The sequence below is a fragment of the Hemitrygon akajei genome, chromosome 2 (genome assembly GCF_048418815.1).
Source record: "Hemitrygon akajei chromosome 2, sHemAka1.3, whole genome shotgun sequence".
NCBI lineage: Eukaryota > Metazoa > Chordata > Chondrichthyes > Myliobatiformes > Dasyatidae > Hemitrygon > Hemitrygon akajei.
In genome coordinates, this window is record NC_133125.1 from 104,906,353 (window position 1) to 104,925,123 (window position 18,771).

The 18,771-nt window shown below is 40.5% G+C and overlaps 1 protein-coding gene across 4 annotated transcripts in view; it reads right to left on the reverse strand.

Annotated features, from left to right (window-relative positions):
- Positions 1-18,771, reverse strand: part of cacnb4a (calcium channel, voltage-dependent, beta 4a subunit) — a 441,145-nt gene that overhangs the window by 305,901 nt on the left and 116,473 nt on the right. The window contains exon 1 of one of the 4 annotated variants that reach the window (XM_073026742.1): positions 2,156-2,473. The exons of the other annotated variants lie outside the window; for them this stretch is intronic. Within the exon in view, the coding sequence (XP_072882843.1) occupies positions 2,156-2,200 (45 nt within the window). The 5' untranslated portion in view covers positions 2,201-2,473. Of the gene's footprint in view, positions 1-2,155; positions 2,474-18,771 lie in introns of those variants that run through there. 4 annotated transcript variants of the gene reach the window in all.

The window sequence follows — 18,771 nt, forward strand, 5'->3', positions numbered from 1 at the left end:
ACAGCACATGGATCAGTTTATAGAAACTGATGTTGAGCAGGCATATTTTTGTCTTTTGACTTCCACCCCCAATTGAGATTGCCATTTTAGCGGAGTACTGAAGGAATACAACGCTATTAGTGGTACTGCTTTTTGGGTGTGCAGCTAAACCAGAAGTATCATATTTCCCTCGGGTAACTGCAGAAAGAGAATTCCACAACCCTCTTCAGAGAGAGGAATCAGAAATCTCTCCAGTTTCGGATCAAATTTATTTCTCAACTAACAGCTAAAGCATCAGGTCAGAATTCCAATGTTTCTCACAGGGCTTCATTGTACAACCATTTTTGCTGTGTTTCCTTCAGTAAAGCAATGTATACACCAAAAAAAGAATCTTCAGTATCAAGCTCCTTGGGATATCCTGTGGTCTGGTAAGGCACTATACATATGGTAAGGCATCAAACAACACAGCAACTTTGTTTGAAACTTGCCATGATCTTTTTAATAGTTTCGTGCCTAGTTTCTGATTCCCAGCAATAAAACTAAATACCTGAAGACTGTGGTTATATAATTCAAACATTCTCGTCAACAGTTTGCAAAGTCACAAACTTCATATTGGCAGCAACAGACTCAGACTCACTGGATAGAAAAAGCTAACAATAGCTTTTATTTAGTTCCGCTCATAATTTTTTGATTCAATAAGAATTATTCTTTTGCACCTATAACAAAAGCCTTGGACAAGAAACAAAAGATGGAAATCTTTCCCCTTGGCAATTGCTTACTTCAAAGTAATATGAAATATGCTGCAAATCAAAAAAATAAAATTACTCATTGCTACCTTTGTCATAATGTTTAGCACGAACAAGTGCCAATCAAAGCATGTGCTGTTATTATTATGAGGATATGTAGCAATAATATTAATAACACAGAGCATATGGCAACCTGTAATATTATTTAATTTTTCAGGGTGCTCCACATTAGAGCTGGCGATTTACCATTTCCTCTTTGCAATGTGCTGTTTGCACAGCTCACCAAAATAGTGTTTGGTGTGATAAGTAACTTGTGTATAAAGCAGCCATTATAAGGGTGTCAGAAAACTACTTTTAACCTCGGCTGCGCATTGCTTTCAGCAAAAACGTGAAGGAAGCTTTACAAATTCAAATAATTAACCAATTTCTGGGTAGGAAATAAAGCTGCAGTCCGTTTTAAAAGTCCTGTACTGCCTTGACATAATATTCAGCTGAGCTAATGTTTTATCAACATAACAGAGGCACTATCTCCACCGTCCCTAACAATATAGAGCTATCTTGATCCCAACCGTTCACATCGGCTGGATCTCAGGAGCAGCCGACAGCAAATATGATCTATCGCAAAAAAAAAATTTACAGCTTCATTTACAGCGGTACCATATTCCCATCAGCCGCCTTTTATTGAAATGCCACATTTTCCATACAAAATGGCTAAGAAACATTAGGATCCAGCTGTGTGATAATCATGTTAGCAAAGCAAGAGGAATTCTCCATACTTGTGTTGCAAGCAATATTGTGCCAGAGCACAGTGCTCTGTGTCGTCCATTGAGACACACACACACACACACACACACACACACACACACACACACACACACACACACACACACACACACACACACACACACACACACACACACACACACACACACACACACACACACACACACACACACACACACACACACACACGACAGGATAGATTTTCACTCTAGATTTTGAACTGATTAAATGAGCAATCTGAATGGTAAGAAGTCACTTTACCTCTGAGCTAATCATTCCACTATTTCCCCACCCCCCTCGTGCAGATTTTGTGGCAGTAACATTACGGCTGAGGATGCTAAAGCTTAACAAGGGAAAGACACTATGCATTGCTGTTGATGCTGAGAGAACGAGAGACCTGATTTGCCAGAGAATACAGTGCAGGCAGGCCTCCATTCTTTGAATATATCTACAGAACCACAGCCGAGCTATGCAAGCTTTAACGGAGGATTATCGCAGGTGTCATGCTATTGAAAGGAATCTCTGACAGGCAGAAAAAACACCAACCAATGCTTCCTTTTAAAAATATGTTCTGCTCTGTGTGCTACTCGGTAGACTTTTTTTTATCTGCTCCCTCTTCCCAGTTCACCCACACAAGATATGCTCACCGCCTCCGAGTCATCGAATCCATGCAGGTACAGATTGTCGTACATGGAGCTCTGATGAACCAGCACTGCTGATAAACACCACAGAATATATGTATATATATGTCAGTCCAGCTGCAAATAGGGAGCCAGGGGGGCCCAGGAATCAGGCGCCTGCTAACGTCTGCTACAGAGTTGCGTAGCCCAGTCAAGGAGCAGAGAAAGAGAGAGAGAGATGCTGTTCATTCACATCATGAAGAGCAGGTTATCCCCAGAGGCTGCTCAGACCTGGCATTTCTCTGCCTTTCAACCACAGAATAAAAAGCATCCTCTCCTCATCAGGTCCTGATGACACGCTGGAAGGAGAGGATGTGATTGGCTGAGCTGCACTCCAGTCAGCTGAGAACTGGCTTTGTTTCTCTGTAGTTGAGGAGCTGATGGTATGGGGTGGGGGGGCGGGGGGAGAGATAAACAAGCTCCTTCACCTCCCAGTGTGATTTGATCAATTTCTTCTGCTCAAAACATACAAGTTAATTTTAGCTGCTTATGCAGCAGGGACAACCATACACAGCTAATTTTCTTACTTTAGTTTTTAAATTACAACCAGAAGATAAACAATTCACCTTCTTCTATGTATGCCTGGAAATTACATGCAGAACACACCGAGTGTATGTTCCAATTGGCAAGGCAACTGAAGCATGTAAGCATTTGTATTATTTCAGCTAATTTCCCACTTAGTATAGGATTATTTGCGTTAACGTGCAGCTCTTCACTAGGGACACACAGGCCTGTTTGGTACAGTAATTAGCTCATCGCTATCTCTTTAAATTTCATGTTTTTATACATGTCTGTGTTACGAGTGTTTCTATTTCTGAACTTCAGTCCCTGTATTAAACACTCGCTAATTGAGCTGTCCTCACCCAGACCAACAAATCTTATAATGTTATCTCACTGCATAAATATACTTATGCCAGCACCCCTTTAGAATGTGTTACCAAATATTAAATATTTTATTCTTTGCTCTTAAAGAGGAATTTCGGGTTTGGAAGACAGACTTCAATGTGTGCTTTCTGTATAGTGAGATAAGGTGATGGTGAGGGTGCATGGGTAATTTTATAAATAGTTTAGTTGATCACATGCAAGATGCTGGAAACCCTGGGTATCACATACAAAATGCTGGAGGAACTCAGCAGGTCAGGCAGCATCCATGGAAATGAATAAACAATCGATGTCCAAATCCCTTATGCCTCTAGAGTTTTCACCGGCAGTTCATTCCACATACTGAACACCCTCCATGTGAAAATGTTGCTCCTCTGGGCCCTTTCAAATCTTTCTTCTCTCACTTTAAACCTATGCCCTCTCCTAGTTTTGGACTCCCCTACCCTAAGGAAAATAGCTTTGGCTATTGACCTTATCTATACTTCTCATGATTATATAAATCACTATAAAGCCATTCATCCCTCGGCCTCCTGCACTCTACATCCGGGTCTATACACCCTCTCCTGATAACTCAAAACATCCATTCCCAGTAACATCCTGGTAAGTCTTCATTGCAGCCCAGAAAGGAAAGGGGAAAAAGCCAGAATAAGAAGATGGGGTGAAGGGAAGGTGATAGCTGAAGCCAGGTAGATGGGGGTGGGGGATATGAAGTAAGAAGCTGGGAGGTGATGGGTGGAAAAGGTAAAGGGCTGAAAGCATTGATCATTTCTTCCTTTCCATGGATGCTGCCTGACATGCTGAGTTCCTCCACCATCTTGAGTGTGTTATTCTAGTTCAAAACTGAGGTCCATGGAACCTCTTGGTTAATGGTAGGGGTCTATGGCATAAAAACGTTTGGGGATCTCTGCTGTAGATAGTCAGACAATGAAGACCATTGCTGTCACCAAAATAAAAGGCAAATGGAATTGAATTTTTCAGGATGAAAATAAATTGCACTCTGAACCTAAATTAAGAAAGGTGAATGGAAATTGCTTTTGAACTCAGAAATGGGAAGGAAATTTGAAATAAATACTATTCAAAGTATTTTAACATAGTAAAACTATAAATAAATAGAAGTCATACTCAGAATACTTACCTGTCTCCTCATAAACTTAGAAAGTCATTCTAATAATAATTTCCATATACTTGTAATGCCATTTTTTTCGTGTGCCATACTCTGCCAGAGCCTCGGTGACCACTTATATTTTCCAAGTGGTTGTCTTGGAGAAAAGATTCTGTGAATGGTCCCCCATGTCCTTCTCACAGTGCAGTGATTTTTTTTACAAGGCCGATTTGTGAGCTCAACACTCAACACGGCACGGATGGAAAGCGTGCCTGGAAGCAGCCTAACTGGGTTCAAACTCAGGAACCTTCGCTCTGGAATCCAGCGCTGATGTTACTGTGCCACCAGCCGGCCCTTCAATGCCATTATTACTATTTAATTCCAGGAATAAAAGGGTTAATGCATGAGAAGGGTTTGATGGCTTTGGGCCTGTACTTACTGGAGTTTAGAAGTATAAGGGAGATCTCATTGAAACCTAATTGAATGGCTTAGGTAGAATGTATGTGGAGAGGACCAGAGGAACAGGTTCAGATTGGTGGGACGTCCATGTAGAACAGAGATGAGGAAAAATTTCTTAGCCAGATGGAGGTGAATCTGTACAAATTATTGCCATAGACAGCTGTGGAAGCCAAGTCATTGAGTATATTTGAAGAAGAGGTTAATAGGTTCTTGATTAGTAAGGGCATCAAAGGTTATGGGTAGAAGGCAGGAGAATGGACTTGTGAAAGATAATAAATCAGCTATGATGGAATGGCAGAGAAGACTTGCTGGGCTGAATGGCCTAATTCTGCTCCTATGTCTTCTGGTCTTAGAGGTTAATAAGCGTACGAACTCCAACACATCTGCATACCAGTACAGTACAGTACAGAACAGCACACCAATCACATCATAAGGAGGCATTTGATGTTCAACTCCTGTCAGGAATCTTAATACAATATAGAAGGCTATTGTGTCCATGTAGGTCTGTGCTGGCTTATTGGAAAACAATCTAGTCGACCCACTTCCCCCACTTTTTCCACATTTCCCTACTTATTTTTATTTTCAACTGTTAATTGGTTTCCTTTTTAAAGTCACAGTTGAATCTGTGGTAGCCTTTCAGAAAATGCATTCCAGATTATAATCTCTGACTGTATAAAAAACATTTCCTCAAATTATCCCAATCACTTTGCGTCCTCTGGTCTTTGAACTATCAATCAGTGAGAATATTTATTTTTTCTCTATTTTTACTCTGATTAAGCCTGTCTGAATTTTATACATTTGCATTAAATCTCTTCACAAATTTTTGTTTTAGCTTCAAGAAATGGAAGAATTGTGAAAAGGATTATTCAGATTGTTCTGAAGACTGCTGATGTTATAGCCACAATTTCCCATAATATTGCAGAATTATTATTTTCAAGCAGGAAAGTACAATTTTTTTAAAGTACCACAGGACTACAGAACATTGCCTGAACTGCAGAAATGGTCAGTATTACAGTGAGGATAAGAGGTTTATCTAAATTTGTATCATTGCATTATAATTTTAAAAATGTAAAAGATCTTCCTTCATTAAAGAAGATTACAAGGAAGCAGGTGATACTGCAGAAGAAAACACATCATTGTGTTTAATTGTTGCAGATTCGTAGGAACTGAACCAGACTTAATTAAATGTTTCAAAATATCAACAACTTTAAATGGAATAAGAATACGACTAATAAGATAATAAAACATATACATCCATAAACTGAGCTGAAGAATTTATTATCTTAAGGAAAATGAAGATATTGACAAGGACTCAGTCTGTTAAATTCACCTTTTAGTTAAGTTGTATTTTAATGTTTATTTAATTGTACGTGCACAGAGAATGTCCAGAAGCTTCAGGTGAATGAAAATTTATAAACTTCAAAAACAAAATCAATGTGATAGTGCAGGACTACAACATATAGCAGAATACAACATTTGTTAACAAGGGCCAGACCAGAGCAGGGGTTTATGCTATGGACCCTTGCCATTAACTGAGGGGGCTTGTGGTCCCCAGGTTGGGATCCACTGGGCCAGAAGATGCAAACCTGACAGTATATCACCAGTCAGATTCAGAGAAGGTGATAATGGTAAAAGTACATTTATTATTAAAGTCTATATACTTTTTATGACCTCGACATTCATCTCCCTATAGGCAACCATAAAACAAAGAAACACAATACAACCCAACACAAAAAAAGAAGACTGTCGAACACCCAATGTGCAGAGAGAAAAAGAAAAAAAATCATGCCAACATAACAGTAAGCAATTAGCTTCAAGAACTGAAGCCCATGAAAAAGAATCCATCCACAGACCCTCAGTTCAACACAGAAGTGAGTAAACATCGCGGAGCAGTAAGCTGAACCAGCCTGTCCTCCTCCTTGGGCACCAACACCCTGACCTTTTCAGTTTGGCCCAGCGCTTAAGTTGTCATCCAAACATCAGGGTTTGTCCCCTCGATGCCCCTCGGGACCTTGACCCTGCCGCTTTGACTTGGCCTGGACCTGAACTATTCAGTTTGGCCCAGTGCTTAAATTGTGATCCAGACAGCAGTTTCTGCCACTTAGATATGCTCTGGGATCTGGAGTCTGGCCCCAGAGCGCAAATGGAAATAAATACTGTAGGTATAATCAAATAGAAATTGCAAAGTTATTATGCAAACCAATCAAAGCTGAGAATTAAATATTCTAGAATACCTGATGCTTAAAAGAGATAGGGAAAATGGAAGTGGAGATGGTATAATCTAGATACTAAAGAATGGGATAAAGATAAGTGAGGGAAAAGATGATAACTAAGAAAATTAAGTCAAAGTGGAATCAGTTTGTACAGAAGTAATAAGCAAGTCCATTCTCCTGCCTTCTATAAAAGCTTTTACAGTCAGTTTTTATGTTCCCTGCCAGCTTTCTCTCATAATCTTTTTTCCCTTTCCTAATTAAGCCCTTTGTCCTCCTCTGCTGGTCTCTGAATTTCTCCCAGTCCTCAGGTGTGCCGCTTTTTTTTGCTAATTTATATGTTTCTTCTTTGGACTTGATACTATCCCTAATTTCTCTTGTCAGCCACGGGTGCACTACCTTCCCTGGTTTATTCTTTTGCCAAACTGGGATGAACAATTGTTGTAGTTCATCCATGCGATCTTTAAATGCTTGCCATTGCATATCCACCGTCAACCCTTTAAGTATCATTTGCCAGTCTATCTTAGCTAATTCACGTCTCATACCTTCAAAGTTACCCTTTTAAGTTCAGAACCTTTGTTTCTGAATTAACTATGTCACTCTCCATCTTAATGAAGAAATTCCACCATATTATGGTCACTCTTACCCAAGGGACCTCGCACGACAAGATTGCTAGCTAACCCTTCCTCATTGCTCAATACCCAATCTAGAATGGCCTGCTCTCTAGTTGGTTCCTCGACATGTTGGTTCAGAAAACCATCCCGCATACATTCCAAGAAATCCTCTTCCTCAGCACCCTTACCAATTTGGTTCACTCAATCTATATGTAGACTGAAGTCACCCATTATAACTACCGTTCCTTTATTGCACGCATTTCTAATTTCCTGTTTAATGCCATCCCTAACCTCACTACTACTGTTAGGTGGCCTGTACACAACTCCCACCAGCGTTTTCTGCCCCTTAGTGTTATGCAGCTCTACCCATATCGATTCCACATCCTCCAGGCTAATATCCTTCCTTTCTATTACGTTAATCTCCTCTCTAACCAGCAATTCTACCCCAACTCCTTTTCCTTCCTGTCTATCCCTCCTGAATATTGAATACCCCTGGATGTTGAGCTCCCATCTTTGGTCACCCTGGAGCCATGTCTCTGTGATCCCAACTATATCATATTCATTAATAACTATCTGCACATTCAATTCATCCACCTTGTTACGAATGCTCCTTGCATTGACACACAAAGCCTTCAGGCTTGTTTTTGCAACACTCTTAGCCCTTATACAATTATGTTGAAAAGTGGCTCTTTTTGCTTTTTGCCCTGGATTTGCCTGCCTGCCACTTTTACTTTTCATATTACTACTTTTTGCTTCTACCCTCATTTTATATCCCTTTGTCTCTCTGCACTTGTTCCCATCCCCCTGCCACATTAGTTTAAATCCTCCTGAACAGCAGTAGCAAACGCTCCCCCTAGGGACATTGGTTCCAGTGCAGACCAGGTGCAGACCGTGCTGTTTATACCAGTCCCACTTCCCCCAGAACTGGTTCCAATGCCCCAGAAACTTGAATCCCTCCCCCTTGCACCATTTTTCAAGCCACATATTCATCTGAAATATCCTCCTATTTCTACTCTGACTAGCACGTGGCACTGGTAGGAATCCAGAGATTATTACCTTTGTGGTCCTACTTTTTAGTTTATCTCCTAACTCCCTAAATTCACCTTGTAGGACCTCATCCCATTTTTTACCTATATCGTTGGTACCTATGTGCACCATGACCACTGGCTGTTCACCCTCCCTTTCCAGAATGTCCTGCAGCCGCTCAGAGACATCCTTGACCCTTGCACCAGGGAGACAACATACCATCCTGGAATCTCATTTGCGGCCGCAGAAATGCCTATCTATTCCCCTTACAATCGAATCCCCTATCACTATAGCTCTCCCACTCCTTTTCCTTCCCTCCCGTGCCGCAGAGCCACCCATGGTGCAATGAACTCGGCTGCTGCTGCCTTCCCCTGATGAGACATCTCCCCCAACAGTATCCAAAACAGTATATCTGTTTAGGAGGGAGATAACCTCAGGGGACTCCTGCACTACCTGCCTACTGCTACGCTGTCTAGTGGCCACCCCTTCCCTTTCTGCCTGTGTAGCCTTTACCTGCGGTGTGGCCAACTCACTGAACGTGCTATTCACGACTTTCTCAGCATCACGGATGCTCCAGTATGAATCCAATCACAACTCCAGATGCTCAATGTGGTCTGCCAGAAGCTGCAGTTGATCACACTTACTGCACACATAGTCGTCAGGGACACTGGAAGTATCCCTGATTTCCCACATGCTGCAGGATGAACAAACCACAGGGCCGATCTCAGCTGCCATGACCTACCCAATACTTGCCTCAACTTTTGAAACGTTCTCCTTTGAAAGGAACTTAACTGGCCTTACCTCACTTGCAGTGAAGCTCGTCCTCAGCCTCTTCTCATTGAAGCCTCTCAAGTCGAGTCAAAGCCTCAAATCTCCACTCCTTCACTGGCCCACTCACTCACTGACCGCCTTCCATAGGCCGCTCTGCTTGAGGTAACCCTCTATTGATTTGTTTGAGCTTTTCAAACTGCTTGGTCACCTGACCTCGATTGCCCAATCAGCTGCTTTCTGCTGAGTCTGAGCTATTCAAATCTTGATTGTCTGATCAACAGCTTTCTGCTGAGCTATTCAAATCTTGATTGACTTGATTGCACAGTCCAACTGCCAAAACTGCCAGAATCTCTCAAGGAACCATTAAGGAAACAGGCTATACAATGGGAAAGGGTTAATTAATAATCTTGTATCTCTGTGGCCTTCACAGGAAAAAGTGACTATATTATGATGGAAGTATAGCTAAAAATTGAAATTAATTTCTTAAATCTAAACAAAGTAAAGAACTAAGGCATGAGATGTGAGTTGGTAACAGAAGATTGGGAAACTATATTTAAAAGTATGACAGGAAAGAGCAAAGACTAGTAATTAAAGAATTAAGGCATAGTTCATAAGAGGCTTGAAAACCCTAAACAAAAAGTGCTTCAGCCATTTCAAAGACGGCAAAGATATTATTAGACCTGAAGAAACAGCTTAGAATGTCAAGAAGAGCAGGTGCACCAAAAAATAAAACAGAGAAAGGAAGATGAAATACAAGAGATATTGACCAAGAAAAACAAAAAAGTGACCATAAATAGTTCTATAGATTTATTTTATTTAGAGATACAGGGTAGAGTAGGCCCTTCTGTCCCTTTGAGTTGTGCTGCCCCAGCAACCCCCCAAAACCCAAATTTAACCCTAAATGTATCATGGGATGATTTACAATGACCAATTAAACTACTTGGTACAGCTTTGGACTGTGGGAGGAAACTGGAGCACTTGGGGAAAACCCATGCATTCCATGTTGAAGACATACATAGATTCCTTGCAAAGAATACTGGAATTGAGCTCTGAACTTTGATGCCCTGAGCTGTAATAGCGTCACACTAATTCACCTGTTGCCATCCCACCCATATATACAAAAGGTAAAAAGAGAAGCTAAAGGTAATACAACTTCCTCAGATTGAGACAGGGGAATAAATAAACTATTAGGAATTAATGAAATGTTAAAGAAACTGAACAATTTCTGCATCTGCTATTATGGAAAATCTCAAAGGGACAGTGAAATACTAGAGATGTTAGGAATTAATAGAACTCAATGAACTATTGTTCCCAGTGTTATTTATTATCTTTTTTATATTTGCAGTTTGTCTTTTTTGCACACTAATTGTTGGTCAGTCATTCTTTGTGTGTAGTTTTTCAATGATTATATTGCATTTCTTTGTTCTACTATGAATGTCCAAGAAAAAAATTCAACCTCAAGGTGGTATATAGTGATATCTGGTGATTTACAGTGTATATACTTTGATAAATATTTACTTTGAACTTTGAAAGTTCTAAGACCTGTATCTAAAGCAGTGGTTCCCAACATGGGGCGTACGCCCCACAGGGGAGTAATTTGACGCTTGTTTAAACCAAGTTAATGGTCTTTTAGGCTTCCTCCAGGTGAAGCCTTAGGAGTTCACTTTTTGAATAATAAGAATTATATATCACCACAGGGGGCATCAGGATTTTAGAGGTGATTAGGTGGGGCATGGCCAAAAAAAGGTTGGAAACCACTGATCTAAAGGTTTTGAAAGAAGTAGCCATGGAAAGGGTAGATACTATTTTCCTTGCCTCTTGGAGACAGGTTCCAACAACGTTCCATTAATTCCATGGCATTTCTAGAAGAAGGTGTGCCTCAGTCACTTCTAGAGGTTGGGTAGCTGGTTTCCGACAGTCCGACAGGGTGGATGGATATATAGTATGTGATATGATCTGCTGCTTCTACCAGCTCTGCAGAGCCTCTGTGCGTTCTCATGGACTGAAGGTCCACAAAGCCTTTCATAATTCTCCTCCTACACTTTGAGCAGTCATGACCAGAGATGTGCACAGGGCAATAGTGGTGTAGCAATTCCTCGAGGAAGTTTCGTGCACATCATCGAACCATTTTCTCCACTCACCTGGTAATCCCTTCCAGTGACAGAGCTTGAAATAGAGAGGTGGTTTTGGGAGCCCCACATCAGGAATGTAAATGGCATGGTCTGCCAACAGACTGTAACTAGGACCTCAATACTGGCTACTTGAGCCGAGGAGAGGACATTGATTTGGTTTACTGATCCTTCAAGTGAATTTGGAAGGTTTTATGGAGATAGCATTGGTGGTAGTTTCCTTGACTGAGCAGATTAGGTCAACTTCAGTTCCAACAATGTGAGATGATCTCATTTAGTCCAGTCCATTCTACATGCTGTAGGTTTCTGGACCAATGTTTTGTTCAACCCCAACCACCACCATCCAACAACTCCACATCCCCATCTGCAGCTCTAGGTGAACCTATACTTCTCTGTCTACTCAATCAACAGTCTACAACATCTCCTGAACATGGTGGAGCAAGCAGACATAAAAAGCTTGCTTCACATAAAATTTATAAGACCTACGCTCAGTGGCCATTTTATTATATACGGGAGTGGAACCCAGTATGGTCTTCTGCTGAAACACCCATCCACTTCAAGGTTCAATATGTTGTACATTCAGGCATGTGACATGTGGTTAATTGAGTTACTGTTGCCTTCCGGTCAGCTTGAACCTTCCTGGCCATTCTCCCCTGACCTCTCTTATTACAAGGCATTTTGTTCAGAGAAATGTTGCTCACTGGATGCTTTTTTTTTAATTTTCACACCATTCTCTGTAAACTTTAGAGACTGTTGTGTGTGAAAATCCCCGGGGATCAGCAGTTTCCAAGATACTCACTCACCTTGTCAGGCACCAACTATCATCCCACAGTCAACATCAGTTAGATCACAGTTTCCCCATTCTGATGTTTGGCCTGAACAACAACTCGATCATGTCTGCATGCTTTTGTGCTGTGCATTGAGTTGCTGCCACATGATTGGTTGATTAGATATTTGCATGAATAAGCAGGTGTACACGTGTACCTAATAAAGTGGCCACAGAGTATATTTGCTGGTGTTTGGCAGCTTAGACCGCACCAACATGAAGAGCCTTTTAGGGCATTGTGGACTCAATCATTCTATTTTCCCCATTAGTATTCCAACAGCAACAATTTTTATGGGCATTTCAAATTTCTTGCTAAAGCACCTCCTAAATCTGCCAAATGCCACCCAGAGGGGCAAGCACTGCGGGTGTTCAGCAACACCACCACCTGTAGGCTCCCTTCCAAGTTCCACATCATAATTTCATTATCTTTTTGGTCTGCGCCCTGAAAGTAGTTTAATCTGAAGGGCCAGAGAGTGGTCTTTTTTCTCAGAGAGTGGTGAGTGCATGGAATGGGCTGCCGGCAGTGGTGGTGGAGGTGGATATGATAGGGTCTTTTAAGAGACTTTTGGATAGGTACATGGAGCTTAGAAAAATAGAGGGCTACGGGTAAGCCTAGTAATTTCTAGGGTAGGGACATGTTCGGCGCAACTTTGTGGGCCGAAGGGCCTGTATTGTGCTGTAGGTTTTCTACTTTTCTATGACCACAACAGATAAAGATGGCAGCACACCACTTTATTCTCAAAGGCAATGATAGATGGGTAATAAACGGTAGTCATCAAGAAAGAAGTAATAGATGAGTGGACAACCAGCGCCTTTTACCCAGGTTGGCAATAGCAACTAAGAGAGGACATAATTTTAAGTATTGTAGGGAAGTATAGGGGGGATATCAAAGGTAGCTCTTTTACACAGAGTTGCGGGTGCATGGAATGTGCTGCCAAGGGTGGTGGGTGTGTTGCATATTTAAGAGACTCGTAGATAAGCAGATGGATGACACAAAAATGGAGGGAAAGGATAGATTGATCCTGGAGTAGGTAAAAGGTTGGCAAGTCATAGTGGGCTGAATGGCCTGAACCGTGCTGTACTGTTCTAAGTTTTGTTTTTCCAGCATAGCTTCCATTTCATTCATGAATACTTTGGGCAGATGGGGCACGTCAGCCGCGGTTGGCAGCCCATCTAGGAGAAGGAAAACTCTGATCTCAAACCTCCGCTGCCTTGCGGCTGTATGCACTCATGGGGAAGGCTTCGGGAGTAAACGCTGAGGGAAAAATCCACTGAGTTTAATGCTGACTGGCAACATCTGTGTTGCTGCTGGTGGCAAACTGTATTAGTCTCTGTCATTCCTTTTGGTTCATCTGCTGCATGGAGAGGGGGAGCTCACTACATGGGCAGCAGCTTGCTCTCTATATTGTCTGCCCTGGCTTGCATATCTAGAAAGTTAGGACGCAACATCCATGGTTGACCCCAACCAGCTGAGGCCTTGTCATTAATGAACAGGTCGCAGACAAAGAGAGATACAGCAGCGAAGCAGGCTCTGCAATCCACTGAGTCCATACTAAACATCAGGTCCCCATTACATTAATCCTTCCTCTATCAAACTTTATGATGGATAAATCAAATTAAAGATTTCCTGCACTCTGTAAAAAAGATAGGATAGAAGTTTATTCCTGATTCCTTACACAAATATATTACTTCTTTCTCTTTGTATTGCACTTCCAAAATTTTGAAGCAAATTCTGATGCCAGTCCACTAATATATTGCCTATTTACCATGAGAAAACTGGGACAAATATCAGGCTGGCACTCTCTTACTGTAGCAATGAATAGCATGGCTCTACTATTAAGATCAGCTCCCTTCATCCTGGACCTCTCTGCCTCCAATACCGTAACCTCTCAACAATTATCTCATCAGTTTCATCTTCCTTACCTCGGATCTCTCTCCTCATTGTTCAGCTGGCTGGCATTGCTTTTGAAAAGCTCCTTCCTCATCTACCTAATCAGAGCCAAAGAATCACCTACAATGGTTCCTCCTCTCTCCTCCAAAATGCTGCAGGTCTGGCAGCATCTATAGAGGGGCATTTTGTGTGTGTTTCTCTGGATTTAAACAATCTTCCTCAAAAGATAATGGGCAAGTCATTTTTATTGAACTAGGCTCTTAAACTAAAACTAAAAGGGATGCAGATTTAGTTGACACTTTTAAATGCCAGCTCAAAAATCTTGCTTTGAAAAAAACATCTTTTTTGTCAGACATTTTTATGTTTATTTTTATTTGTTATTTTATTTTCCTAGGTGTATTTTTATCCCATTGTAAAGCAGTTTGAACTACATCATCTGTATGAAAGTGCTGTATTAATAAAGTTACTTATTATTTTTACTTTTTCTCAGCACAGACTGGTAAAACCTGAGATACAGGCATAGCCAAGCATGCTCATTTCTCAATTGCTGGAAACTTTCAGACTATTCCAGTGGTGTTTAGTATTGTGGCTATCTGAAGATTTACATGAAGTATATAATGCTGTGTGGGTGTTTTCCACACATTGATTTCTGTATGTTATGTGTGTTTAGAATGGCGATATCCATTGAATAAGCTGTTCTTGCTTGTTTATCCTGTATTATTATATCTGGGCAGTTATTATGGATTGTCCATAAAGATTAAGGTTGTAATATAATTTGTGGGATTCTGACTCTAAAATTGGATCAGGCTTAGAAAGTACGGTTTATTTTATGAGTTTGTATTTTAAAGCAAGATTTTGGTGAATGATGTTTGCCATTTGATTGTGCCTGTGAAAGTAATCAGACTGAGTTAAACTGCTGCAGGATCCTGTAAAATGTTAGATTGTTTCTGATTTCTCCTGGCATTTTCTCCATTTATCATCTTGAATTTGTTGGTCTTTTATTATGTATTTTTGGTCATTTTTTTGTGTTAAACACCTGGTTCTGTATTGCCAAAAGGAACCCTTCTTTTCTTGGAAGAGGTCTCCATCTCTGAGCCAGGCATTCAACTCTTCCTTATCGATAACTAGCCTGCTCAGGTAGTGGGGATGTCTTCCAAAGAGAGTTATGCTCTTCCATTGGTTCACTTTTTCTTCAACAGTGACAATTCCTTCATTTTTCTGGGTTGTGCTTTCATTTGTGTTTAATGGTGAGTACTTCTTAGTAGAATTGCATATGTTCATGTGGAGTGTTGAATCCTGTTTCCATTGAAGAAAACATATATTTAGAAGTTTTATCCCACTGTTGTGTAAATTGTTAATGTCTGTTATTCCTCCTCCTCCTTCTGTCCTTGGTAGTGTTAATCTAAGCATGTTCGAGTATACATAGCGTTTTCTGAAATTTGACATTTCAGTTCTTATTTTTCTTTGTAAATTTTCCAGATCAGTTTCAGACCAATATATTCTGCAAAAAAGAATACGTTAATATGGGTATTATAGAAGTGTTTATTGCCTTTGTTATATTTTTACTGTTGAGCTCAGTTTGCAAGATTTTCTTAAGCTTTGAAATAAATTCTGTCAAAAGTTTTTCGTTTACTACACTACACTATGATTTGTTTTTGCTTGTTGATATCCCAGATACTTACGTGTTTCATGTTCATCCATCGGTTGTATTGTATCCTGCTGCTCTGTTTTGTATTCCATTAGCTCTATCGCACCTTTCTTCATGTTTAATGTTCTGCACTTATCTTGTCCAAAGTTCATGTTTATATCTTTTGAAAATAGTTCTACTATTTTAATTAATTGTTTTAGCTTTACCAATGAAGGAACATATAATTTCCTGTATAGAAGGTGTGTCAAGGTATAATTCACTTTGTTGTTTCTGATTTAATACCCAACTTTCGTCCAATTCAGTAAATTAGAGAACGGGTTTGATAATTATTAATATTATTATCTCCATCTGCAGAATTTCGTATATCCCTCTCTGTTAGCCCCAATGTATGCTAAAGAAGCAAACTTAACCCCCTCTGTTGCATATTCACAGGTAGCCCATTAACAACATAATTTGAAGTGTGATTAAATGGTTGTCAATCACAAAGATTTGATTAACTAACTAGGTGGTTAAGAAGGAGGAAAAGCAATATCATAGAGGCTCTGGAATGCTGGCATAAGGCCTTCGATTGGTCGGGGTTGACCGTCGATGTAGTGTCCCAGCTGTCTATGTGATATGCAGTATGATATGGAGAGCAAGCTATTGCCCATGTCGCAGGCACCCCTCTCCACCCAGCTGATGGGTCCAAAGGAACAGCAGAAACCGACACAGTTTGGCACCAGCAGTGTCACAGGAGTTGCCAGTCAGCATTGAACTCAACGTCAGACTGCCTTAGGGACTCCAGCTCCAGATTTTTCCTCAGGGTTTACTGCCGAAGCCTTCCCCTTGAGTGGGTATAGCTACAAAGCAGCGGAGGTTTGAGATCACAGCTTCTCCTAGGTGAACTGCCAACCGAGGCTGACAAACGTTATCTGCCTGAAGCGACTGGTTTTGTCTCTTCTCCTGTCAGTAGAAATGGTTCCACCGAGCCTAATAGCTAAGCCACACGTGAAGGCCAGGAGCAGGATTTGCTTATCTGACGCTATTTGAGGTGCATGCCATTGGCAGCATTTAATAAGTAATGGAAGCTTGTCCCCACTACCACCCCCAGCTACAACAACCTTAAGAAACCAAGCACCGGCAATAGGAATTGAAAACAAAGTTACAACATTCAAAATGGTCTTTGTTATCATATTATATCCTAACATCGTTATGACATCCTTTCAAGGACTGCTTTAAGTGCTGTTATCTATAATGCTTCTGCATCAAGGATGGCAAGAAGTCTTCATGGCAATGAGTGATTTTTAGTAACAGCCTGTGGGAGCATATTCTTTTGGAGAATCTTTATAATAAAGAAAGAGGCAGTCTTCCTTTATAGAGTTGCTGGGAATTTATGAACATGGTCACACTGCCCTGGAGCACTTCACTTTGTATTGAGCACTAGAACTCATAATGTCTAAGTAACATTCCATCCACGTGACTGGTCCTAAAAGCCTATTGATTTTTAACTCATCATTGATCTATTAATAGCAGTAATTTTCAAAATGTTAATATAACATTACACATTGAAAGTACACTGCAGCTTACATAAGGAAATCAATTTACACAACAAATAAAGAGAACATCCAGAGATCTGTGCAAAGCAATTTTGGCATAGCCAGCCAATAATAAAAAAAGTAATTATAATGAACATAGCTGGACAATCACAGGCAAATTGACAATTCACAGTATACAGGAAGCTGAGTGGCCAAAAATACTACATAGTGAATCTTACAAATTGCTGGAGGAACTCAGCAAGTCAGGCAGCAAGGAAGGAATTATGGGAATTATGGAATTAACCAATGGAAGTCCTGATGGGAGGTCTCAGCCCAAACGCTGACTGTTTGTTCCCCTCAATAGATGCTGCCTGACTTGCTAAATTCCTCCAGCATTTTATACGCGTTCCTCAAGATTTCCAGCATCTGCAGAACCTCGTGTTTACATAGTAAATCAGACTGTATCATCAGAGAAATAGTATGTCTTTTACACTTTGTGGGCAGGAAACTTGACTTTATCATCAAAGATACCCACCATTTGGGCTATGCCATCTTCTTGCTGGACAGGAAATATAGAAGCTTGAAGTCGCATGCTACCTGCTTCAAGAATCACAATATTCCTTCAACCATTTGGTTCTTGAACCAACTTGCACAACTCTGATCAGTAGAGCAACACTTAATCTCCGTGCATTACAATAGAGTTTGTTCTTGTCTTGTTCTTACTCGTATAATTTTGTATATTTGCTGTTTTTCTTGTGTGTCTAATGCTGTGTGCCCTGTGAAGCTGCTGAGAATGTTTCATTGCACCCATGCATACATGTTCTTGTGGACATGCTAATAAACGCTACCCAACTTTGAGTTAAATAATTATGGACTCAAGAAAGGAAAATCTGTAAAAAATCATCGAAGCTAGAAAACTGAACTAACACAGATAATAATAGAATTACTCAGCACAGAAAGAGAAAGAAACAAGGGTTGCATTTCAGTAAATGACCTTCAGTCGGAATTGTGTGTTTAAAAGCAACTCTATTGATCTGGCATGAAAATTCAGAATCAAAATCAGGTTTAGTATCATTGGCATATGTTGTGAAATTTGTTAAACTTATAGCAGCAGTACAATGCAATGCATGATAAATATAGAAATAAAACTGAATTATATAGTAAGTATATATATATATAGGTATATTAAATCATTAAATTTAAATAAGTAGTGCAAAAACAGAAATAATGAAAGTAGTGTGTTCATGGGTTCAATGTCCATTCAGAAATTGGATGGCAGAGGGGAAGAAGCTGCTCCTGAATTATTGAATGTGTGTCTTCAGGCTCGGTACCTCCTTCCAGATGGAGAAGAGGGCATGTCATGAGTGATGAGGTCCTTAATGATGGATGCCACCTTTTTGAGGCATCACTCCATGAAGATGCCCTGGATGCTAGGGAGGCTAGTGCCCATGATGGAGCTGACTGAGTTTAGAACTTTTTGCAGTTTATTTCAAATCTGTGCAGTGCCCCCT